At 39.7% G+C, this 26,426-nt stretch overlaps 1 protein-coding gene across 8 annotated transcripts in view; it reads right to left on the reverse strand.

The window, feature by feature from the left end:
- RALGAPA2 (Ral GTPase activating protein catalytic subunit alpha 2) overlaps positions 1-26,426 on the reverse strand; it is a 322,541-nt gene that overhangs the window by 137,413 nt on the left and 158,702 nt on the right. For all 8 annotated transcript variants that reach the window (XM_042980989.1, XM_042980987.1, XM_042980988.1 and 5 more), the window contains 3 exons: positions 11,960-12,088; positions 5,912-6,040; positions 5,014-5,072 (listed from right to left, as the gene is read on the reverse strand). In XM_042980989.1, the coding sequence (XP_042836923.1) occupies positions 5,014-5,072; positions 5,912-6,040; positions 11,960-12,088 (317 nt within the window). The remainder of the gene's footprint in view (positions 1-5,013; positions 5,073-5,911; positions 6,041-11,959; positions 12,089-26,426) is intronic.

Raw genomic sequence — 26,426 nt, forward strand, 5'->3', positions numbered from 1 at the left:
TCATCCCTACGCTTATTCTCAGTCTAGAAACTGCACTTTGTATTCTTAGTTTGCGCTCTTTGCCATGTATTCTACATGTTTTCAAATAGCCTTTTTATCTTCCCCCAGCTTAACTTATTATTTAACCCACTAAAATCTAACTTGGAATTATACCCCCAATCATATTTTTACCACTTCAAGAGCCTCTCTTCCTTTGCATGCTTGAATGTGTGTGTGTGTGTGTGTCTATAAATACACATACTTTTTTTTTTACAACCCATTAACCTTTCTGTTAAATGTAATTCATTCAGAGCAAAGATCTCTCATTTCTTACGAACACCTGCATTACTCTGTAACTATTAGCCCTGCATGACAGAGAACTTTTGTGACCCATAAAGTGGTTTCCTAATGTGAACCACTCTCACCTGCCTTGAGTTTTAAAGCCACACTAGCTTATAGCTGCTCTTCCATGCTATTTTTTCTCTTTCCAACATATCATTTAGCATCCCCATCTAGCATCTTCCGATTCTAATACTCTGTTACCCCTTACGTGTTTGAGTTCCTGTCAGTTAGGTTCTCTGTATCCCAAATGTGTCCTTTGCGGTCCTTTGTGAGTTCTATCTCTCAAAACTCTTTTTTTTTAGCTAATGGCAATGCCACCTTCACTCTCCTTTGTACACCAACGCACTTTCTGGAACTGTTTGCTACCATCCCATCTCACACCACCCAATTTACGTAACTTACTCTTTTTTCTGAACTCTTCTACATTATTATCACTCACAATTATAACTATCTTCTCTCGTGATTCTCCTCCATTTATTTGGAATCTTGATCATATTTCTGCTTATCTGCACTTGCATGAACTCAATTTCATTGTCTAACTCCTCTCATACTCAGCTAATAAAGACTGAGCATATCATACACATTCTATTCCATTTTTAACTCCACAGACATTTGGCTTTCTACAGTAAGGAAAAAGTGGGAGAGGAAGGTATTGCTAAGACATGTTAAAGGTTTGAATGTGGTGCATATGTGAAAAGGAGAAATCAAGGATATTCCCCAAGTTTCTGTACTGAAAATCTGAGATGATGGTGCCCTTTACCAAGGGGGGAGTCTGAGGGATGGTCAGGAGACTCAAGGATTCATCTGTGGTTGTGTTAACTTTGTATGTGTTAAGACATCCAAGTTGAGGTATCAAGTAGGCAGTTTAATATATAAGCCTGAATATATGAGGGGTTCACAGAAGAGGCCAGGTAAATAAATTCAGTATCATTAGTAAGTAGGTGGTATTTAAAGTCTAGTTAGAATGAATAAGAGCACCTAGGAGCATCATGGAGGGAGGAGAGGACCACCCCTAAACCTCGAGTCACCAACTTGCAGAAGTTAGGTGCAGGAGGGAGACAGAACAGGAGAAGCGTGGTAACATAGGAATAAAATAAGAAGGTTGTATTCTAAGGCCTGACATTGTTTAGGAAGAGGGTAAAGACAGCCTTATTTCAGAATTAGTAACACAAGTATGCATATTACAATTTCTTTTTTTTAAATGTTTATCTATTTTGAGAGAAAGAGAGTATGTGTGTGCTTGAGCATGGGAGGGACAGGGGTGGGGAAAGAGAGAGACAGAAAAAGAGAGAGAGAGGGAGGGAGGGAGAGGGAGAGAATCCTAAATGATGTGGGATTCAGCACAGAGCCCGATGTGGGGCTCAATCTCATGATCCTGGGATCATGATCTGAACAGAAATCAAGAGTCAGATGCTTAACTGACTGAGCCACCCAGGTGCCCCATTAAAATTTCTAGGGTAACTTTTAAGAAAACTGAAAGAGAGTCTATGACTCCTAAGAAATTAGAGAAAAAATGGAATGTGGGAAAAATCATCTGGAAGGGAGGAAGTTAGGAAGTTAGGAAGGAAGGAAGAAAGGAAGGAAAGGAGAAGGGAAGAATGAAGGTGAGAAAAGGGAGAAAATGAGAGAATACTGAGGACAAGTAACAAAATATAAAGATGAAAGAAATACATCCAAATATGTCAGTAATTGCAGCAAATGTAAATGAACTAAAGATTCAGCTAAAAGATAAAAATCAGACAGTATAAATGTATAAAATAAAATATGTACAATTTTTGCAAAGACATTTAAAAGAGAAGAATATAGAAAAGTTAAATTTAAAAGGATAGAAAATATTGGGGTGCCTCAGTGGCTCAGTGGGTTAAGCGTCTGACTCTTGGTTTCAGCTCAGCTCATGATCTCATGGTTTATGAGTTCGAGCCCCACATAGGGCTCTGTGCTGACAGAGTGGAGCTTGTCTGAGATTCTGTCTCCCTCTCTCTCTCTCTGCCCCTCCCTTGCTTGCTCACTTGTATTTTCTCTCAAAAATAAATAAAAATTGAAAAAAAATAAAAATAAAAGGATAGAAAATATCATTTAAAAATATCCATATCAATATCAGATAAGTAGTCTTTAAGGTAGGGGTGCCTGGGTGGCTCAGTCAGTTGAGCATCCAACTTCGGCTCAGGTCATGATCTTGAGGTTTCACAAGTTCAAGCCTCATGTTGGGCTCTGCTGGCTGACAACTCAGAGTCTGGAGCCTGCATCGGATTCTCTCTCTCTGCCCCTCGCCTGCTCATACTCTGTCTCTCTCTCTCTCAAAAATAAATAAAAGAGATGGGATTCTATATAGAGATTTGATAATTCTATACTTCTATGCAGCTAATAATATAGCTTCAAAATATATAAAACAAAAATTGACAGATATATAAGGGAAATAGATAAATGTACCATAATAGTGGGATATCTTAATCCATCTTTCTCAGTTAATGATCAAGATGATGAAAAAATTAGAAAGGATTTAAAGTATTTGAAAGACATGATTAAAAAATTAATCAAATGGACACATCTAGAGCACTACACCCAACAACTGAAGAAATGGTATACACATTCTTTTCAACCATATACAGGACATGTGCAGAAAATGACTACATACTGAGCCATAGAGCAAATCTCAACAATTTCAAAGATTGTTACTTGGCAGGCAACATATTTAATCTACAATGCCTTTAAGACATCAGCAGCAAAAAGATAAATAAAAATAACCATGTGTTTAAAAATGAAGGAATATATTTCTAAATAAATCATGACTCAGTGAAGGAATCATAATGGAAACTGGAAAAAATTTCAGTGGAAAAATATTACATATCAAACGTAGAGAACTCAGATAAAGTGGCACTTAGAAATAAACATAGGGACTTAAATGTTGGTATCTGTAAAGGAGAAAGGCTGAATTAGTATACTGAGTTAATATACTGGCATATATCAGAATTAATATACTGATGAAAAGAAAATGAGTGGCAGAATGTAAAGAAAGCAGAAGAAAGAACATAAAAAAGAGCAGAAAGTAGAAAATAAAAACAAATACAGAATAAAGAGGCTGGAACAAAGACAAAAGTATATTCTTGGAAAAGACTAACAAAGTTGACAGACCTTTGGCAAGATGTGTGAGAAAAATCAGAGAATACAGAAAAGGATCAGAGATTAAGAAGTGCATAGAGCTACGAAAAGATAGCGAAAGGATAATGGAGCCATCATGAATGCAAGGGTATTTCAAAACTTAGAAGGAATGGACAAATTTCTAGACTTTAGTTTATCTAAGCTGTCAAATAAAACAAAACCTTAAAATTCCTAAACAATCATGGAAGAAAACAAGTCAGTGGTTAACCCTCTCATAAATAACCAGACTTAGATAGTTTTACCATCAAGGTCTAAATACACAAGAGCACGAACTCCCAGTTTTACAAAAACTCTTGCTGACTTAAGAGAATGAAACAATACTTCACTCATTTTGGAAGAAGACATAACCCTGTAATCAAGCCTGATAAGGATAGGATGGGGAAAGAAAATTACAGGCCATAAATATAAATGGAACTTTACTCAACAAAATGTTACTCAAATCAGATCCAGTACTGTATAAACCACATTGAGTTTATCCCCAAATTCAAGGTTACTCTAATATGAACAAATTGATAATGAATTTATAGCTTCTGGTAATGGAAGACTAGAAAACGTGTACTAAACCATCCACCAAAGCCACTGAAGAAGTTAGTAAAAAAAATAACCTCCCCCCCACCAAAAAAAAAAAAAATCCTCTTAAATTCATCAAAGAGCTGACAAGGTGGTGATGGTTGATGGGCTGTTAGAAAGAGAACAGGGTAGGAGCTGATTCCCGGGCAGCAAGAGGCTTAGCTGGGCTTAGCTGACCTTATGGGGTTGGAGGCAGGGGATAAGAAAATGGTGTTTCCCTCCACCAGTGTTCCCAGCTTTGGGCTTCACCCTGGAAGGACAGGTTGCAACTTTTCATTATGTAGGTGGCCCAGAAAACCTATCTTGGTAACAGACTGCCAGCGACCTTAGATGCTTGGCAGAGGCAACTAAAATGTTTCCGGACATTGCTAAATGTCTCCTGGGGTACAAAATCACTTCTGGTTGAGAATCACTACCCTATACATACACCATTTGTATAAGTTTTTGGTTTATCCTTCCATTTTCTTCTTCATTAAAAATAACAGGGAGTGCACATATATATTTGTAATCTTGTTTTTTCTTTCACAAAATGTAATAATAACCTTCTGCACCTTACTGTTTTCACTTAATAACGGCACACTTTTAAAAAATTAAGTAAAGCACATTCTCAACATAATTCTTACTACACTTAAATTTTTTTTTTTTTGAGAGAGAGAGAGAGCGAGCGAGCATGTGCACACAAGCAGGGACAGGTGCAGAGGTAGAAAAAGAAAGAATCTTAAGCAGGCTCCATGCTCAGAGTGGAGCCTGACACAGGGCTTGATCCCATGACTGTGAGATCATGACCTGAGCTGAAATCAAGAGTCGGATGCTTAACTGAGCCACCCAGGTGCCCCTTTACTATACTTATTAGTGGGTGTATGAGTAATGTGGAAAAAGTGTTGTTTTTTTTAACATTAACTGTTCACACATAAATTTGTATTTTAAAATCCTAAAATAGTTTACCTTTTTGTCAACATTTACCTTGCACATTCATTTGGTTCCTCTGTGGCATTCTTCAGTAAAATATTTATGAGGTAATGCTAAAAACAAAAAATTAAGTAAAATAAAAACTTTGTTTAGTAGTTGGTTTCCCACATGTTCTGACTGTGTTCCTGGAAGTCAGGAGCTCCTGAAGGACCAGGGAGGACCTGGGGGGAAGAGACATAGGGCTCGGGGGAGCAGCCTGGTTGCGGTCTCAGCCAGGGCCTCCCTGGGCAATTAAGCCAGCATAGGGAAGAGGGTTTCTGGGTGCACAATAAAAACTTAGCAAAGTAATTGAGACTTCAGATAGGAAAAGCTCGGTTTTCTTTTACTTTAATTAGGTTATATATTGTACACTAAATTATATATTATAATTATGTACCGTAAGTAGATAAGATAGATTCTGAGATTTGAAAAGCATATTTGTTTGCCTCAAAGTCAGTTGAGGAGAGAACAAATGCTTACTTTTATTCTCTAAGGAATGAATAACCTGACATTTCAAATGATTAGTAGTATTTAATCAGGCTAACAACAGGACTGAATATTTAGTTTATTTCAATTATTCCTTATAAACTCATTGGATGCACTAATGCAGCACAATTGAACCTAAAATTATTACAAAGGATGATTCATTACATAATTAGGATCCATAGGCATGATAAACAGACCTAATAAAAAACACCCAAGGAACCTATCAGTTATAACTGCGATGTGCTCTGATTCGGATACATTTAATCCCCTGAAAACAGCCTTCTGAAAACAAAAACTACTGAAACATTTAAACAATAAAGCAGAACTTTCAGGGATAAGGGGATCAATGCACAATAATGGAAGCGATGGCCACAGAGCTGGAACTAGAAGATGGTAAACCTGAGAGTCACTCAAAGGCAGCAGGTACCTTGACGTCTTCGGTTCCTGTGATGACTTCACTGACTTCCGGCACAGACTGCAGCAAAGGGATCTCCCGGTAGGTGTTTGGAAAGCAGACAAGAGAACCAAGAATGGTGAGAGCTTCTGAATGAGGTGCCTGCACACAAAAAAGTGAAAGTGCTCATTTTTCTTTTGCTAAGCCAGAAACTTTACTTAAGCAACAGACTTTACTTTTTCATGATTTCAAGAGGGAATCTTTATTTTATCCTAGATAAGAAATATCAAACTATGCCGGTCATTTTCCTCCAGGTGAACAGTTAAACAAGACAGGTTTGTCTAAATGAAAAAGCAAATTTCCAAGGAATGGAAAATAACGTTATACTTGAATACAAAAAAGCACTGTGAAAACTGGTCTGCAGATGCATTCAGATTCAGAAAAGCAAATGACTCAATTATGACTTTTACCTTTTATTTTTATGTGTTTTTAGTCTTAATGTTCTTGACAAGGCAGGGTAAGGGATATCAACTTAATATTATTTTTGCTGTGAAGACAGTTAACAAAAATTCATAAGGGAGAAGGGTTGGCACTGAATTTCAGAAGGCAGGGAAAGAGCACACACCACCCACCAAATTTCCTGTCTCACCAAGAACTACTTTGCAAAATAACACATAGTGATTGACATCTAGTGATACAAAATCACTTGTTTGTCCACTACTGGAATTAGGACTATATCAACCTCACGCCAGTCAGAGTGGCCAAAATGAACAAATCAGGAGACCATAGATGCTGGAGAGGATGTGGAGAAACGGGAATCCTCTTGCACTGTTGGTGGGAATACAAACTGGTGCAGCCACTCTGGAAAACAGTGTGGAGGTTCCTCAAAAAATTAAAAATAGACCTACCCGATGACCCAGCAATAACACTGCTAGGAATTTACCCAAGGGATACAGGAGTACTGATGCATAAGGGGCACTTGTACCCCAATCTTTATAGCAGCACTCTCAACAATAGCCAAATTATGGAAAGAGCCTAAATGTCCATCAACTGATGAATGGATAAAGAAATTGTGGTTTATATACACAATGGAGTACTATGTGGCAATGAGAAAGAATGAAATATGGCCCTTTGTAGCAACGTGGAAGGAACTGGAGAGTGTTATACTAAGTGAAATAAGCCATACAGAGAAAGACAGATACCATATGTGTTCACTCTTATGTGGATCCTGAGAAACTTAACAGGAACCCATGGAGGAGGGGAAGGAAAAAAAAAAAAAAAAAAAGAGAGAGAGAGAGAGGTTAGAGTGGGAGAGAGCCAAAGCATAAGAGACTCTTAGAAAATGAGAACAAACTGAGGGCTGATGGGGGGTGGGAGGGAGGGGAGGGTAGGTGATGGGTATTGAAGAGGGCATCTTTTTGGGATGAGCACTGGGTGTTGTATGGAAACCAATTTGACAATAAATTTCATATATTTAAATAAAAAAAATCCAGTAGAAAAATAAAGGAATATATCAAAGGAGGCATTTCACAAGATTTCAATTCAGCCAACACTTACTAGCAGCTATGATTAGCAAGAATAGGGCAGACACCACGATTACAGAGGTATGTCATTCGCCCACCTTCCCATCTGTCCATCTTTTTTTTTTTTAAAGTTTATGTATTTTTGAGGGGGGGATGAATAGGAGAGGGAGAGAGAGAGAGAAGGCATAAAATCCCAAGCAGGCTCCCCGCTATCTGCGCAGAGCACAAACTGCGAAATCAAGATCAAGAGGCAGATGCTTAACCGACTGAGCCACCCAGCCATCCGTTTTTCTGTCTACCTACTACTATCTAGCAATTATAATAATGGTGGCAAACACAGAGCTCTCACTCAGTGCTAAGCACTGTTCTAAATGCTGTACAAGCATTTCCTCCTAGAATACCCTCAGCAACCCAATGACCTAGATACTATTATCATTTCTACTTTACAAGTGAGAAAACTGAGGCTCGGAGAAATTCAGTGGCTTTTCAAGTGACAGACCCTGATTTGCACTGAGGCCATCTAATTCCAGGGTCCACACTGGGCCTATATTGTTAAGCACCTGGGGTAGGAAATGAAAGGGAGTCTCCCTCCCCCAGAGAGATGGCAGTGTAGCATGTGGAGTGTGGGAGGAAAGGCAAATAGCGGTTATACGTAATTCAGGAAAGCACTTGCTATGTGAGCCATAGAGTAGGGATATCACAAGAACGCAGAGCATTCATCTTTTACCTCGCTTGGTTCTCATCAGCACACAGGTAAACAAAAGACAATATAAAACACACAGAGAGATATTCTATGGGAACCAAAACGAGGCAATGATTTGTTCTGTTCAGGATAGTTAGGGACACTAAGACCAACCGCTGCTAAAAGTCGCATAAGCCACAGGAGCCAGCCAGGCTAGTGGAGTGAGGGAGTGAGGTGAGGGGTGAGAGGCATGGTACGGGCAGTGGGAATAGAAAAGGCAGAGGACCCGGGCACCCATGGACCTGAAAAAGGCCCCAGGTGCACAAAGCCGGGAGGCCATACAGGCCCTGGAGTTCCCCAGGGACAGAGTCTGAGAAAGACACCCAGGGCTCTCAGGGAATAATCCCCAGGGCCATGTAGCACAGTTCCCATCTCATTCTGCCTGAGCAGTGATGCCCTCAGAATGGAGCAGGAGTGTGGGGTGATGGATGCTCTCAGGGAGAGCAGAGTGTCAGTCACTGAAGCGCAGTACAGGCCAGAGTGAAGGCTATGAGTGCAGCCATAGCATCAGGGATGAAGTTGCTGTATCTTTAATGGTTTATTTCATTTTTTAAATACGAAGATTTGAAACCACTAGAGCAAACTGAAAATGTTAAGACTAGCCAAAGTCCGTCAGTGAGTACAGTTCCATGTTACATGACCTGTGGTCACCACCCAGGCCTTTCCTCACCTGACCCCACGCCAGCGACGATGTAGGTGCTAGCTCCCTCGTGCCTGGGAACACCTGCACCATTTGGCCCTGGGACACCTTTCTGGGCTCCTAAGGTCGTCTGACAGTCTCAGTGCTGGAACGCCTTGTTTCCTCAGGATCTAAACTCCGGGACACTGAGTGTGGTTCTGTGCCCTCTTCTCTTTCAGATCTATACTCACTCCCAAAGGATATTCAGCCCCAAGATTTCAATGCCTCCTAAATGTTGGACTCCTCAATATTTCTGTCTAGACCAGACTTCCCACCTGAAGTCCAGGTTTGTATGTCATCTCACCTCAGGGGTCCAGAGGGATCTCACACTGACGAGCTCCACCTAGACCACGGTCCTGTCCTTCTGTGTAACCCTACCCCATCACCAGCACTCTGTCCCCTTATCCGAGGCCTTTCCTTTCCTTTATTTTATGTTAAGAAGCAAACTCAAAACATTGTGTCATTCCACCCCTGAGGTCTCCAGCATCCCTGCTTTGGGTTTTTTTCTTTGCATACATCACTTTCTGAGCTGTTAGTCACTTAATATTTATAACCCCACAAAGGCAGGGGTTAGGTGGTCTTCATCACTTCTCTACCCCAGTGGGTGCTCAATAAATACCATCCTGAGATAAGGAGAGGCTGCTGCTGTCCCTGTTTATCTGATGGACACTGATGGTCTTTCGGGTCTCTGCTTCAGCTTCACTTCTTCCATGAAGACCTTTCTAATGTATGCCTTCCCCTCCACCTCTTACCCGGCAGAATGAACACTTCCTCAGTTGGTGCCCCCGTGGGTTCTGGATGTGATTTTACTGTGGCTGCTAGAAACTCATGCACAAATATTAAACACTTGGTGTACCCATCTGGTTCCTTGAGGCTAGGGGCCCTGTCATACTCAGCCAGGCCAGGTCCCAGCATGTAGTAGGCCCACAGTAAACATTTCTCAAACAGCCTTGCTTTGTTGGCCCTCATTATCTGCTGCCCTTTATCCATCAGACAATCTTTTTTCTTTTTCTTTTTTTCTTTTCTTTTTTTTTTTTTAGACTTACCCATCAGACAATCCTGGTTTAGACTTCATTGAGATTGATACCTTCCCGAGTGGCTTAACTATCGTGTTGTACATGAGCCTGGCTTGAACTGTGGACTTTTAGATTGCGTGCTAGGCTATATAACAACTAGATATAAAACATCAGATCTTAAATAAAATTAAGGAGTTTGTTACACAGCTTTATTCAATGAATGTGGTAAATGACAATACTTTTTTGGCCTAAGCACTGAGCCTAAGGTGAGTCCCAATTTACACACAGGAGAATGAGGAGAATGAAGAGAATGAGGCTCATGTGTATAAGCATATTGTCTAAGGTTAGAGAACAATACAAGGCAACACTGGGATGGAACCCAGGTCCGACCCTATAGAGTTCCAGGGTAAAGCATGGGAAGGGGAATATATGCAATACTCTGTCCTATGTGCACACAACTGATCTGTCCCACTGGTGATGGACATTTGGATTAGTTCTAGTTTTAGGCTACTGTGAAGAATGTTTGCTGAGCACAAGCTCCAACCCATATTTTGGTGACCTGTGTGTGCATTTCTCTTTCCCTCAGCAGGGCATAGCAGGGGTACTTCAAACTTGTATTTAACTTGTGTTAGCCAAAAACTTGACTGAGTAGGTGTGCCCCATCACCAGTTCCCCTACAACTTTAAACTTCAAGTTTAAACTAAGAGAGAAATTCAAGGCAATTTATAGTTACTATTCTTTCATGTAACTTTTACATTCACATGATCATATTTTCTTTCTCTTTCTAAAAAAATATATTTTGGAAAGCTACTTTAATATCTTACCTAGCCAAGAGATAAGTTTTCACAGAGAATGACTGCCATGCATGGCATCATCTCTAGAAAGGGTGTGGCATTTTTATAGGAAACCCTAGTATCAAGTAAGGAAACTATTAATAAAGAAGTATGGTTTTCCTTCCTGTATCTTGTGAATTTGTTCAATGTTGATCTGAATGACAAAAAATAAATTTGAAGGTTCTTTGAGAATGATTATCCTAAAATCTTTTTCAGAAACAAAGAAGTATAAAAATTTCCTATTCCTTAAAAAAAACAGTTGAACAAATTCAACATCTTTCTTCCTTTTTTCTTCTACCTTTCTTTTTTATCCTTCCCTTTCATTGCTCTCTCTTTTCCCTTCCCTTTGCTTTTTAACTTATCCTTATAAGAAAAAGTTAGCACATGAAAATGCCAGCATGAAATACCATCTATACATAAGGTATTAAAAACAACTTAAATTAAAATCCAGGGTTGGAGTTTGAATTTACCCTGCAGAGGAGACAGAAGTAGAGTGAAAAAGTAGCAATATATCAAACAAAATTTAGGTAGCTAAATACTCATATTGATTTCAATACAAGTCCCTGGAAAACAGTAAAGCTAATTTTATTCACACCATTTGAAAAGGAAAACAATGAGTCTGAACAGGTAACAGGTGTACAGAGCACAAAAGTGAGAGGCCCTTTATGTGTAAATGTATAAGAGTGCTCTACCAAAAGACATTAACACATTGCGCTAATAGTGGAAGTAAGTGTGGAGATTGCAGATAATCTTTTTGTAGCCATGAATGTTCATTTAGTCCACTCGATTCTCATTGTTTAGTGTAAGAATTTTGCCAGAGTTTTACTGCACAATTAATAATATGTATTCATCATCTGCTTAAAATTTAAGTGTTCTCACATTAAAAAATATTTTGTTAGACTTATAAAAACCAAGATAATAATTTAAAAAATTATTGACAATGTACACTTAAAATTCTCTCTTTACTACAGACATCTCTGTGCCACCATTTACTGGAAAATGCTAATAGACTCTAAGAGACAACTCCTGCTTCTGACTGTGTAAATGTACTGAAACATTAGTGAGGATATGATTTTTCACACTCTGGCCTTTTGATGAAACGCCTTCCCAATACCAGTGTGTCATCTTATCCTACAATTTCACACATCAGCTGCCAGGGCATCTACCCCAGAGCCCAGTTTCACATTGCACTAATGAGTCAACACCTGTTAAGAGTGGAGAAATCTGAACCTTGTTAGCGATTGTGAAGTCTCCTGGGAGTTTGGATGCTGAGCATTGTCATACTCACCGCCGGCGTGTCTGTACTGAGGACCCTGGCAGCAGCCGTGATGAAGTCCCCCACCAGCATTGAGAAGCCAGGCAAACCCAGGGAGAAAAAGCGCGGTGGACAGTGCCTTATAATGGTATTTAAGATATCCTAGAGGCAGAGATAAGAAAGCACAACTGTAATTTTCAAGAACAAAATTCCAGAGTAGACAGTTCATTTGTATATATGGCCACTTAGATTAGATTATATATATAATCTAAGGGAACGAGGGTCACAGAAATTTTTCAGTAAAATGGGTACTGGGAGATGACTTAGTCCAAGTGCTATTGCACCCATTGTACAGGTAAGAGAAGGGACACTAAGTTGTAAGATGACGTGCCCAAAATCTAAATCATGGCATTGGGACTAGACACTTCTGTCTTTCACCTTAAGGTGAAAGCTTCAGACAAGCTCCAGGGAGTATTCAGGTAGATATATAAATAAGACCTGCAAACACCTATCACTTTCAAAACTCTCCAATTTTCAAAAGTTAAAGCACACTGTTTCATTAAAAAATCTTTAAGTAGGCAAAGAGATGGAAATATTAACTCTTCGGATAGTTCTATGTGTTAAACAATGGGAATGAATAGAGCACGGTCACACTCTAAGCTCGGGCAGTCAGTGTGGCTCTGGGTACAAGTGAGAACACCAGGTAAAAGTGCAAATGTAGCAGCTGCCATTTACGTGGTGTGCAACATGAAGACCCCCGACTGCTGAGACACCTGGTGTTGCCGTGTCTGGAATGGCCTGTCTGTGGTGGGTGGCAGGCTGGCCCCTGCCCCCAGCTCTGTTCTGAGACAGCCACCACATTCCAGCCTGTGGCAGAGCAGGGCTCCACCACCAGATAGTGTTCATGCCACCCACAGCCAGGCCACATCTCTGAAGCCACCTGTGCGAGTGTGTGTGTGCACAGGGAATTAGTCAGAAAACCACAAACTTCTCTTACGTACTTCTAGGCCATGCACATTAATCAAACATACTCAACTACTAGAGGTATGTGTCTTGTAGTTATTCAATCTATAGTTAGTCTCAAAATACAAGCCAAGAAGCAAAATTTTAAAGAATCTGATTTCTTTTCTATGGCTATTTTAAAAATCCTTTAAAATAATCCTGGGGCACCTGGGTGGCTCAGTTGGTTAAGTGTCTGACTCTTGATTTGAGCTGGCCCAGGTCATGACCTCACGGTTCATGAGATCAAGCCCGGCATCAAGCTGTGCACTGACAGTGTGGAATCTGTCTGGGATTCTCTCTCTCCCTCTCTCTCTCTGCCCCTCATCCACTCACACACACACACACACACACACACACACACACACACACACACTCTCTCTCTCTGTTTGAAAATAAATAAACTTAAAATAAATGAATAAAATAATCCTGATTCAATTTGATTAAATTAGAACAAAGTAGTAGCAACACACTAAATCCTAACATGTTAAGTCCTTTACCTCAATTCACAATCTGTTAATCTTGAAAGAGAATTTTTATGTTCACAATACATTTTTTTTCCCAAGACTTGTTTTTGTCCCTATGTAATGGATTTATTTGGTTTCTACAAATTGTGCTGTTCATATCCTTAAAATGACTATTCTGTGCTTACTCCATTAGAGCTCATATGTGGTAGTTTAGCTAGTACTAATTTAAAGTTTTAGCGTTTCAGCAGAGTTTTTCCTATACCAAAAATACAGAGATAGGTAAACAGACAGATAAAGGAGGGGAGGAAAGAAAAACCTGAACCACACTTCTCCCAAGTTAATGTTTAACCCTGCTTTAATCATGTCCTTTGATACACTTTAGGGTCCATATCAGCCAAGGCAAACATTCTAAGGGGCTGAGCAGATGGACGCTGTAGTTTAGAAAGTGTGTAGTAAACTCATGCTCCAAGAGTGGAACAAAAGATCCACCTTTTTCATAATTAAGCCTCTGATTAATGCCCTGGGCTCCTCACCACACACCTGTAATTACTCACAGAGGTGCGCATTGTGCTGGGCCTTGTCTAGGAATATCAGGCATCAAGCTACCCGGCAGCAGATGGAAGAACATTTCTGTTGACATATGCCACACTGAAAGGATTCATGTCAACCTGGCCAGCAAGGTAGCAGAATGCTGTGTATCTGAAGATTAATAATGCAAACAACCACCATGTTAACTTGGTTATGTTTGTGTTCATTCCATCTGTTGAGATGAGGAACTAAGCCTTGAACCCTGAAGATTTTTAAAATCTTTGGCACAAACTTAAATAAGCCATTTTCACCACTGGAATTTAGAATTTTAATTAAAAAAAATTTTTCTGTGACAAGTTTATGGGAATTAGGAACTAAATCCTTTAACAAGCAGAGGCCAGAATTTGTAAATGAAATCATTTTGCTTCATAAGATTCATGTGTATAAAGGTGAAATGCTCTGTAAATGGGGCATTCACCAAAAATTACTAAGTTGCCACCAATGCTAAAGACAGCAGAAACACATGGAGCCGAGATAGAGTCACACGGCTCCCCGCCTCTGGATCTGCGCCAGTCACTTCAACGGAACCTGTTTCTATGGGCAAGAAGATTGGAAAGAGAGGGCAAAATAACAGATGGCTAGCCTACCCTACTATGCCACCCACGTAAGACAGAGCCCTGAGGAGAAGTGGGGCCTGGGTAGCTGTCGCCAGTTAAAGGCAGCACTGGGGTAGGGGTAATGTGGGAGTCAAAGAGGGAACTGTATGGTTAGTCAGCCAAATTATGGCCATATGCCTGCTTATTTTGCTTGTCCACACTGAAATGGAACAACCCAAAGATTCTGTCTTTGTGATGACATGTTAAAATTAGGAATGACTGTGTGGTGCTTAAAAGAGAACAGCTGCATATACTCAATGGAGGGACATCCATTGAGGGCTCCACTGGTATCTAGTAGAATCTTCTTTCACCTTCTCCTCCCACTTTTTTTTTTTAACGTTTATTTATTTTTGAGACAGAGAGAGACAGAGCATGAACAGGGGAGGGGCACAGAGAGAGGGAGACACAGAATCTGAAACAGGCTCCAGGCTCTGAGCTGTCAGCACAGAGCCCGACGCGGGGCTCGAACTCACGGACCGCGAGATCGTGACCTGAGCTGAAGTCAGCTGCTTAACCGACTGAGCCACCCAGGCTCCCCTCTCCTCCCACTTTAATCACAGTAAGATCATAGCTATTGCTGGAATCTCTGAAAAAATAAAAATCTTGAGACTCTGAAACTTTTTGCACAGACTCCAAGGCTTCATATATAGACAGGACTGTGCTTCCCAAATGGTCAAATTATTCATGTACAACCTCATGCCTTCTGCCAAATTCACATCCAAAGTGAACATTATTTGTCTCTTTTTCAAAGCAACTCATTTTTTTTAAACTTAAATAATATTATTCTGGAAAACCAGTGTCCTATGTCACAAGTAGAAAACAGTCCTATGTCAATACAGTAACAGTAAATCAAGGCTACTCAATTTTTGCTACATATCACTATCTGATGGAGGCTCCCCTTGTTACAAAGGGCGGTTTGGTCTTCAGGGTGGTGTGAGAGTTCTGTACCTGCTCCAACTGGCCTGAGAGAGTATCAAGGACTGATGGAGGTGAGGAAAGGGGCCATCGTTCTTCCTGGGTGACTGGAGGCTGTTTAGTGAAACCTCTCCTGTGACTACCAGTGGGAAATGCCCCTGCACTCAAACCCTGGTGTGATGAAAAGTGCACTGGGACTGGGGTCTCAAGGCTTAGGTTCAAGGCCGAGTGTATGTGACTGCAGGCAGATCATGTCATGCCTAGAGCTTCATGTTTCTCTTCCATTAAATGGGATGACTCCCTCCCACAGAGTCCTATCTAATGACATAGATGTGAACACATGCCTTTCTAAACTGAACTGAAAAGTACCATACAGGAGTAAAGACGGTGACAAGTAAAAAAATGATTTTTTTTTTCAAAAAGGAAGGACTCTGAAGGATTTTACTTTCTAGAATTTACATTGTAGGTTTTGTTTGTAGAATTCTGTGGACTATTATTTTGCTGATATTCGGAAAGAACATTTTAGAAGATTTTGAAGGTGGCATAAATAAGACTCTTAGTTGACATTATCCCAGATATTAAAAACCTCTAGACATTAGTGCTCTCAAATAACATTCCTAGCAAAGCATTATAGCCATTATAATGTATATAATTTCTAAGGCAAATAATAAAATCAAAACAGGAAAATGGTATTTTTAGATTTTCTAGCTTCCATTTTTCTAAGGAGTTCTAGAATTTGCCTGAAACAAGTGACTCTGGTAGCAAAAATTAGTTTCTTTTTCCATATACTAAATAGACTAAAAACAATAAGCTACACAATAAGTCCAATGAAAAATGGACTCTAAAACAGGAATTAGGCGTATTTTTGAGAACTGACAAGTGTGAAGCACAAAGTTCTTTCACATGTTTTTTTCAAAGGAAATAAAATTCATTCTGCAACATGCTGCCATATAGTAAAAAGACCACCAAACTAGTATTTTTCTCCTGTTTCTGGTTAAAAGTCCACATGCATGCTACACAGTGAGTGTGAAAGCTGCACCTTAAGATGATAATTGTGAATTTGCAGCTTATCAAAAGATTCCAGCTTATGAGAAAGTAACTGGTGAGAACATCTGTCTCTTATCACTGATCTTACAAAAAATCAGGTAATTCAAATAGAGGCGTGTTGTTTCCTCTCCTCCAAAGCACCGTTCTATAAACACAAACCGCATTCAGCCTGGTAAATGAATCGCTTTAATTGAATGCTATGTACACAGTAACTGGAAAAACCATAAGTGATAAGAAAAACATATGGTGATGGCAACAGAAATTGGTTTATTCATTTTGCATAGTGTTGTTTCTTTAGTTCTCTTATAATTGACCTTTAGAACGATAAATGTGTAAAATAATTTTGTTTATTATGGCTCCAAACCTTCCAACAATTACACAAAATGAAAATTTAAAAGGAAGGATTCATTCTGGAAGCATTTCCATTGTTTACATAATTGCACAGCTATAATTTAGTGCTCATGTTGTTATGGAAAATAAAAAAAAAAGGGCCATTACAGGCCATTTCAATTCAAAATATTGCACAGTGGTGTCAAAAATGGGGGAAAATGTTCACTTTAAAGCAGTTTAAAATGGATTAACCCTGTAAACAAAAACATTTCAATATAGTGTTCTATGAAACAGAAATGTTCAAGAAGTAGCCATCGTTCAAACGGAATTAGAAATGTTGCAACTGTACTTTCACACCAATTACATATATATTATTCACTTAATATTTGCTCATGGCCCAGCAGATGATGGTTGTAACACAATAGCCTACCATCTGTCTCCCTGCCTTTCCTTAGTGGACTCGCGCCTGCTCCTCAGGGGCAGACGGGTCCGGTTATGCCACCTAAAGTCACTCAGACCTTCCAGGAAGCCAAACAGAGCTGCTAAGAAATAAAACTCATGTATACAGAATCACTGAACTGCTTCTTTAATTTTTTACTTTAAGAAAAATAAAATGCTGCGTAATAAATAACCACCATTTTTCAGGGAACGTACCTGCCTTTTATCTAGAAAATTCTAGAGGGAGCTCTTTTGTTTGGTAAAAGGGAGAATGTTCAGATCTGGTTATCTCATTAATCTGGTTAATGAAAAGGTTCAACTCATTCCACACCCAAGTGTAATTACTAATTATCAAAATATTTGAATGTAAAAGGGTACTTTTAACACTAACCCTGAATATAAACTTTAACAATCAAAAAGGCAGCCACAATCCTGCAGTACCTCAAGAACATATTTGAAAGTATCAATTATCTCTCTATTAGCAAAGCTCAGAAATGCTGAGTGACCAAAAAAAAAAAAAAAAAAAAAAAAAAAAAAAAAAAAAAAAATTAGTTACCAGAAGAACAGATCCTTCAAAGTCTCAAGGCCTGGGCCACTTGCTTCTGCTAGTAGGACTTTGCTCCTTCAGCTCTGTGCAGAAGACACTCTTTACATACCTCAAGCTGCTACCTGGCTTCTTCATGGTCTACATTGGTTCAGGTAGGATTTTTGTTGATAAAAATAAAGCCTTTATGATTATGGCCTTTAAAAGAAGCATGGCAGATCATGTCTTAAGCACTGAGCTTCCAGAGAAGTCACTGACACTAAACACATAGCAGGACAAAGCTAAAGATTACTTTCAAGATCTGAGTCAAGGAATAGGTAGTATGTGCTATACATTATCTGTTTAAAAGGGCCGAGTATGCTGTGATCTGTTTGGAGAAGAAGCAGAGACTTGTGTAAGTGTTGGAAAAATGTGACCTCTCTGGGTGTAACTACATTATGAAGGCCAGGAGAAATATGACAGGACAGAGTAATTGGGTTCTGTAGCTGGAGAAACAAAGTCACCTAGTACTTCTCACCATGAAATATACTATGGAGAAGACACAGTTTCCCTGACAGCAGTGTACAAAGGAAAAAGGGAGTGAGAAATGTGAAATGAATTTCTGATGGCCACTTGAGTGGCTCTGACTATTTGTATGACATCAGGATTTCAGGAGTGACAGAACATCAGGCAGAGGGCAGAAAAAGTTGCTGCAACCCTCAGCCCTAAGGAGAGAGTCTTGAATGTTTTTTTTATGACTGCTTGCAATTAATTCTGCATCTGTGAGGAAGAATTTTGCTAGCCTTTAAACTCATCAGGACTGTCTGCTTCAGGAAAAAAAGAGCGATTGGTTGGCTGACTGAGTTTAAGAAACACTATATGAATTTTATTTTATACTAAAGTTGGTATGTCACCAGATTGTCTTAACTGCTTCTTTTTCACTTTGTTGTCTGTAAGAGCTTTATTGAGAGTGCTGAATCCTAATCACTAGACCACCAGGGAGAGCTTTATTGAGATATAATTTACATGTACTAAAAAATCACCCTTTAAAGTGTATATTTTAGTAGTTTTTGGCATTTTCATAAAATTGTGCACTATCACCACTATCTAATTTGAGAACATCTTCAAAATGAAACTGTCTACCCATTAGCAGTCCTTCACCATTCCTGCCTATAGGCAACCTCTAATCTGCTTTTCTGTCTCTACAGATGTGCCCATCCTGGACATTTCAGGATACGGACACATACACCACATGACGTTTTTTTGTTTTTGTTTGTTTTTTGTTTGTTTTTTTTTTTAACCTGGCTTCTCTTATTTGGGCAGGTGTTTTAAGTTCATACATATTGCAGCATGTAGCAATACTTTATTTCTTTTTGTGGCTAAATAGTATTCCACTGTGTTGATATACTACATTTTGTTTATCCAATCATCAGTTAATGGATATTCAGGTTGTTTCCACCTTTTGGTGATTGTGCTGCTATGAAAATCTGTGACCCAGTTTTTGTTTGAATAGTTACTGTCAATACTTTGGGGTATATACCTAGGAATGGAATTGCTGGTTCATAAGGTAATTCTATGTTTAACTTTTGAGGAACTGTTTTCCACAGCAGCTTCACCCTTTCATACTCTTTTGTTTATTTTTGAGAGAGACAGAGAGAGAGAGAGAGAGAGAGTTGGGTAGGGACAGAGAGAGAGGGAGAGAGAGGATCTGAAGCAGGTTCTGAGATGACAGCAGACAGCCTGGTGTGGAGCTCGAACTCATGAACCATAAGATCATGATCTGAGCAGAAGTTGGACACTCAACTGATTGAGCCATCCAGGCGCCCCACCATTTCGCATTCTTACCAGTAATATATGAGGGTTCCAATTTCTCCACTTGCTCCCAACATGCTACTTTTTTGTGTTTTTTAAAAATTATTATAACTACTCTAGAGAGTATGAAGTGGCATCTCAATGTAGCTTTGATTTCCATTTCCCTAGTGACTAATCTTTTAGTCTTTTCACATCTTTTCACATGCTTTGTTGGCCATTATGATATCTTCTTTGGAGAAATGTCTAAGTCTTTCACCCACTTTTAAATGAGGCTGTTTGTCTTTTGGTTATTTAGTTATAAAACTTTTTTATGTATTCTGGGCATTAGACCCTTAATCAAATATATGATTTGCAAATATATTCTACCATTCTGTGGGTTGTCTTTCACTTGCTTGATGGTAAACTTTGTTGTGCAAAAATTTTTAATTTTGATGAAGTACAATTTTTACATTTTTTCTTTTGTTGCTTGTACTTTTGGTGTCATATCTAGGACTTCTATAGTTTTAGCTCTTATATTTAGGTCTTTGGTCCATTTTGAATTAATGTCTATATATGGTCTGAGGCAGGAATCCAACTGCAGACTTTTGCATGTGTATATTCAGATGTCCCAGCACTGCTTGTTGAAGAGACTACTGTTTTCCCACTAAGCTGTCTTGGCACCCTTGTTGGAAATCAGATGACCAGAGATATATAGGTTTATTTCTGGACTTTTAGTTCTATTCCATTATCTATATATCCAACCTTTTACCAGCACCAGCACCATTTTGATTACTGTAGCTTTGCAGCGAGTTTTTTTTTTTAAACTTTTTTCATCTTCATTTTTGAGAGAGAGACAGAGCATGAACAGGGGAGGGGAATAGAGAGAGGGAGACACAGAATCGGAAGCAGGGCATAGGCTCTGAGCTGTCAGCATAGAGCCTGACGTGGGGCTCAAACCCTCAAGTCATGAGTGAGAGTATGACCTGAGCCAAAGTCAGATGCTCAACCAACTGAGCCACCCAGGTGCCCCTGCAGTGAGTTTTGAATAGCGAACTCTGAGTCCTCTGGCTTTGTTCTTTTTCAAGATTGTCTTGTCTATCCAAGGTTCCTTGCAATTGCCTAAGAATTTTAGGATCAGCTTTTTCCATTTCTGTAAAAATTGGAATTTTGATAAGGATCCCATTGAATTTGCAGATGAATTTGGGGAGTATTGTCATCTTAACAATATTAAGCATTCCAATCCAGGAACACGGGTCATTTTTTGACTTATTTTGGTCTTCTTTAATTTCTTATAGCAATGTTTTTTGGTTTTCAGTGTATCTCTTTCATTTCCTAGGTTATATTTATTCCTAAATATTTTGTTCAAATATTCATTTGATGCTATTAATGAAACTGTCTTCTTAATTTCATTTTCAAACTGTCCACTGTGGTGCATAGAAACATAGTTAATTTTCTATATAGATCCTGTAATCTTGCTGAATTAATGAATTTATTCTAATAGGGGATTTTTGTGAATGTTGCAATTCCTTGGGGTTTTTATATACAAGATTATATTGCCTGTGAATATAGATAGCTTTCCTACTTGCTTTCAAGACTGGATTCTTTTTATCTCATTTTCCTACCCGAATGCTCTGGCTGTAATCTCCAGTACACCACTGAATAGAAGCACTGTGAATGGACATCCTTCCTGATCTTGGGAAATTGTGGAAGTCTAAAATGGAAAGACCTGTTGTTTCCAGGGTGGGAAGAAACCCAGAGCCTGTGATGTGGTATCCACACCTCAAGTAGCCTTTTCTCAAAATATTTTTGGGGATTAGCAAATTAGAGCAAGGATGTTCAGGGTGCTTGGAGATCAGATGCACTGAGTAAGAACTCACCCTCTGTCATATGAACTGAGTTGTTCTCTCAGCCCTAAGTCCTCAGCAATATGAACAGAACATAAAGCCCCTTTTACTCTGACCAACACAACACCCTTCTTGCAGCCCATGGATGGGGGGAGCTGCTTTCAATGTATGCTTCCTATAATGGGCATTTCACAGCTCACTGGGGAGACTAACAGGGAGACAGCAACCCCACCAGGAAATTCAACACATTCATTATTCCATAAGGTGAAAAAAACTGCTGGAGGGTTGTAGACAGAAGTGACTTACCAGCTGTACCAATCATGCCTTGAAGACACCACAGCCTGACTATGTAATGACTGTCTTAGTTGTGACCCTGATAAGCCTCAAATCTCCAACATTACAGTTTGTACAACAGGCTGGTTTAATGAGATTGATGCAGATGCTCAGAGCAGTTATTAACTCCTGACATGGGACTTCAGCAAATGAGGTCTGCTGGTGAGTAATGACAGCAAAAGTGTCATAGCTGCATCTGACTCCCGTGTGTATGAGGTGCACTCAGAGCAAATAGATGCAGCACTCTGAAATGAGACAAAACCTGGGGGCCAAGTTGACGCAGAGAGGTGTTTGTACATCCCAAGAATTTATAAGGGCCCGGGAGTGGGGTGGATGGGGTGGGATAGGAGGATGTTCAAATCTGCTTTTTCTGAGGCAGCCAGCTCAAGTCTCTCCACTGGCTCCTCCACCCCACTCCTCCTCAGCTTTTACAAGGTTCTGCAGCAGAAGCAGAAGCAAAAAGTAACTGACACCACAGGTAACAGGATAGTTAGAAGTGTGCTTATAGAGCATAATTGTGCAAGTAATATCATTAAGGTAGGAATTACTGCAATGAGTAAAACATGCACTCCTATAATTAATATAGGTACCACAGGAACAGGCAGCCATACTCTCCCCAGGTATACTGTGCATCCTGTCTCAGGAATGCATCAGCTGGAAATATATTCTTAGAATATACAAAAGAAATGTGGTTTAGATGAAACCACAGGCTTATTAATATGTTCAGGTATAGCCTAATGCCATGGCTGCAAGGTGCAGTGAAGTCTCAGTCAACACTGCCAATGGTGTCAAGAAGAATACTCATGTCACTCTCATGCTAGAATCCAGATTGTACACTTGCACTACCTTAGCATAAAGTATGGAAAATTCAGTAGGGAAAACATCTCTCTACTGAATTTGGGTAACAAGGATATTTCTTGTGTTCCTCTGGAACTGTGAATACCTAGAGAAGAAAGATCTAAGAGATCATCATTCAATTCTTTCACTTACAGAGATGGAGTAGGAGATCAATGAAGGCCAGAAATTGCCCCCAAGGTCTGGACACAAACCCAAGCACGCTCCTCTTCCTTAGGAAGAGAAAATGTTAATGCAGGGTCAGTGAAGCACCATTTGACATCCGTGAATAACGGGCCTCATATGTAGACCCAGAGCATCATCCTGAGGCCATTATTTAGCTCTGAAACACAAATTATTCTTTCATCTCATTCACTTTGCCTAATAATCATTTATAAATGCAGTTAATACTTTTTAGAGCTATACTTTCAAGTGAAGTCATTAAATGCTCTGGCTTAAACATGTGCTTCCAAGGGACACCTGGGTGGCTCAGGCGGTTGAGTATCTGGCTCTTGATTTTGGCTCAGGTCATGATCTCACCATTCATGGGTTCAAGGCCCATACTGGGCTCCACACTGATAGTGTGAGGCCTGCCTGGGATTTTCTCTCTCTCTCAAAATAAATAAACTTTTTAAAAAATGTGCCTCCAAAATATACACAGATCATTCTCAGAGAAATATTATCAAATGAGGGAACTGGGTATAAAATGCTATGCTCTAAAGAGAAATGAGTCTCCCATCAAAATATTCTTAGGAAACCCCTGGATAGAAATTGCATGGGTCTGTGCATGCACCCATGGAAGTGAAGCATACGCACTGTTAGAAGGATTCTATGGAAAAAACACCAAGAAATCTCCCAGGATTCCAACAAGAAACCAGGATCCCTATTTTTCCCACATAATTTGTGACTTCCGTGTTCATTTACTTGAAGCCTCAACTCTGCTAAAAGCCTTAGAGCTTTTGATGCTGTTAAAGATGAGTGTCTAGTGAATTTAAAAGTATTTCCTTCTCCCTTGCTGAAATTGGGAAGCCTGGCTCTCAAGTGTGGATGAAGGTGAGCCTGCCTGGTGGCATGGAATTCTCCATTCTCTCCTAGCCCATGACCAGGAACAAGTTAAAAAGGAAAAGCTATTCGGTGTCTTCTGGTGTGTTCTTATACTGGAAAGGAAATAAGTTTTGGAATATGATTATTATCCATTCTTTTCATTGTAGGATAACACAAAATGCACACTCTCTAGTTTGCTTCCTTGTAAGTAAAATTACTCCACCTACACGTGGGAGCAAAATCGAAGCTTTCCACATTTTGTGCTCTATATTAAAAAAAAAAAAAGAAAAAAGAAAGGAAGAGAAATATGGGCAATGTGCTGGTCATTCAATTCTGGGGGTCTACAAACCTACTGCACCAATGTGTTGGAGGACTGGACATAACATGTAGAGCAGTCCCAACAGGTAACGTTTTAGTTTCATCTTGGGAAACAGACATATAACGTGTTCTTCTTCTTTTTTGCAATTTAATGTGTTTGGACAATGAGCTCTCAAGAATGGCTTAAATCTGAGAGAAAATTCCCCAAGGGAGCGAGCTGTCCACCCACTTCTGAGGAAACCACGGGTTAGAAGCATTAACAAAGCAGTAGTTTCAGCAAACCTGAGACAGCCCCTGGCCGGTTTGTTCATAAGGGAGAGCCCAGTGCACTTGAATCCCAGCACAGCAGGAAGGAAAGAGGTAAAGGAAAGGAATTAGACCATCTAGAATAATTCCAATACCTCTAATGGGTTGACAAATGGCTCGGTGCTTCGAATTCTAGGAATATCTGTTTAACATTTTGGTTTTTGATTTACACATAATGAAATTCACTTGGGGGGGGGCTTCAGAAGTACTTTCTTTTTTTTAATGTTTATTTATGCTTGAAAGAGAAAGAGAGAATGAGAGAGAGAGAGAGAGAGAGAGAGAGAAAGCAGGGCAGGGGCAGAGAGAAAGAGGACAGAGGATCTGAAGTGGGCTCTGTGCTGACAGCAGAGAGCATGATATGGGGTTCGAACTCACGAAACATGAAATCATGACCTGAGCTAAAGTTGGATGCTTAACTGACTGAGCCATCCAGGTATCCCGAAAGCACTTTCTTTAAACAAAGTTGCTTTTAGGCAGATGTTGGGAAGAATGAGGAAAAAGGAAGAGGAGGGATTTGGATAGAAAACTCCTAAAAGGTACAACTACTTTGCTCTCTGATCTTGGGCAGGTAGTTTGTCTCCTGGGCAGCAATTTCAACACCTGTAAATGGTAGTGAAAACACCACCTGCCCCACGGTGCTCTCACAATGCAACAGAGACAGACCAGAAAGGATTTTGTAAATTCTGAAGCCGTATACATCGGTGTTTGTATTAAATTATAGTGGGCCTTTTAAATTATGGTCTTATTAAAATATTAATTTTTCTAGGATCAGCTGAAAAATAAAACTTGGAACAGATTTAATACCCACTCATTAAAAAGGGAGTCCGAAATGAAACCCATATCGTTTTGATAATCTCAAGAACATTTCACAGTAAATTGACAAAATTCTTGAGTGCTAACTAACTCAGTTGCAGGTACCACATCAGCTGCTGTGAGGGGAATGAGGTGGAATAAAGCATAGCCCCTGCCTTCCAGCAATGACCCCTCAGGGGTAGAGGACAGCTCTGCGAAGCTGAGACTGAGGGCGGACCAAGTACATAGTGCTCCTGCAGGGGGACAGCCTAGCACTCCATGGGGATCCAGAGGAGGGAAGCAAATAGGTGACACAAACGGCCTGGGTCTTAACAAAAGGACCATGCTGCACACATTCAATGTGAGACTCTAGTAGGGGGTGGGGGAAGGCAGGTAATTTATTTAATGTCTTACTACGAAAAGATTCTCTTCTTCTAAAATTTCTCTAGCCCAAAAATACCTACCAAAGAATATTTTTCTTTGGGGGGGAAGGCAGGTAATTTATTTAATGTCTTACTACGAAAAGATTCTCTTCTTCTAAAATTTCTCTAGCCCAAAAATACCTACCAAAGAATATTTTTCCATGGGAGAACAAAAGACAAGCCATTGTTTATTGTTTCTTCAGAAAACAATGTTCTCTCTAAAATGTGTTCCTGTAAATAGCATTAATAGCTGAACAATCTGCAATTACCACACTCCCACTTATTGTTATGTATGAAAAAGGAATTAACAGACAAAAAGAGATTATTCCCCACAAGGAGAGCACTTTCTCACAGAAACAAAACTTGCAATTTAGAAGGCTTTTTTGGACATTATTTCCTTGTATCCAAACCTATCCTTCATGGATTATAAACCACAGTCATGATTTAAAATCTCTTATATTCAAAAATCGATCCTTTACACATGGGAGTTAAGACCTAAGTACAATTTGGTATTTGTAATGCCTCTAGAAGCCACCTCTCTGTCTCAGTTCTCTGCCTGAAGAAAAATGTGAATTTCTTAAAATCTTAATGGAATTCTAAATGGGAAAAGACGCTCTTGCAGGTCAACAAGTGATTTTCCAAACAACAAGAGAATCCCTTCTGTAGTGACCGTACTAGCACCTACTGAAGGCATAAGTGTCCTCACCTTTCCAGAGCTCCAAAGAGAGCCATTACAACCCCATTTCCCAGATGAAGCAGCTCAAGCCAGAAGAGGCTATGTGCTCACTGACTCGAGGAGGCAAGGCCAGGGCTCAAGCTCTTTTCCCCAGGTTGCCAGTAGGTGGCCCAAACAGCTGGCCTTGGATGAGACAGAGCCTGAGAAGCTTATAAACCCCCAATCACATGCCAGGTC

This window comes from Panthera tigris, chromosome A3 (genome assembly GCF_018350195.1).
Source record: "Panthera tigris isolate Pti1 chromosome A3, P.tigris_Pti1_mat1.1, whole genome shotgun sequence".
Lineage (NCBI taxonomy): Eukaryota > Metazoa > Chordata > Mammalia > Carnivora > Felidae > Panthera > Panthera tigris.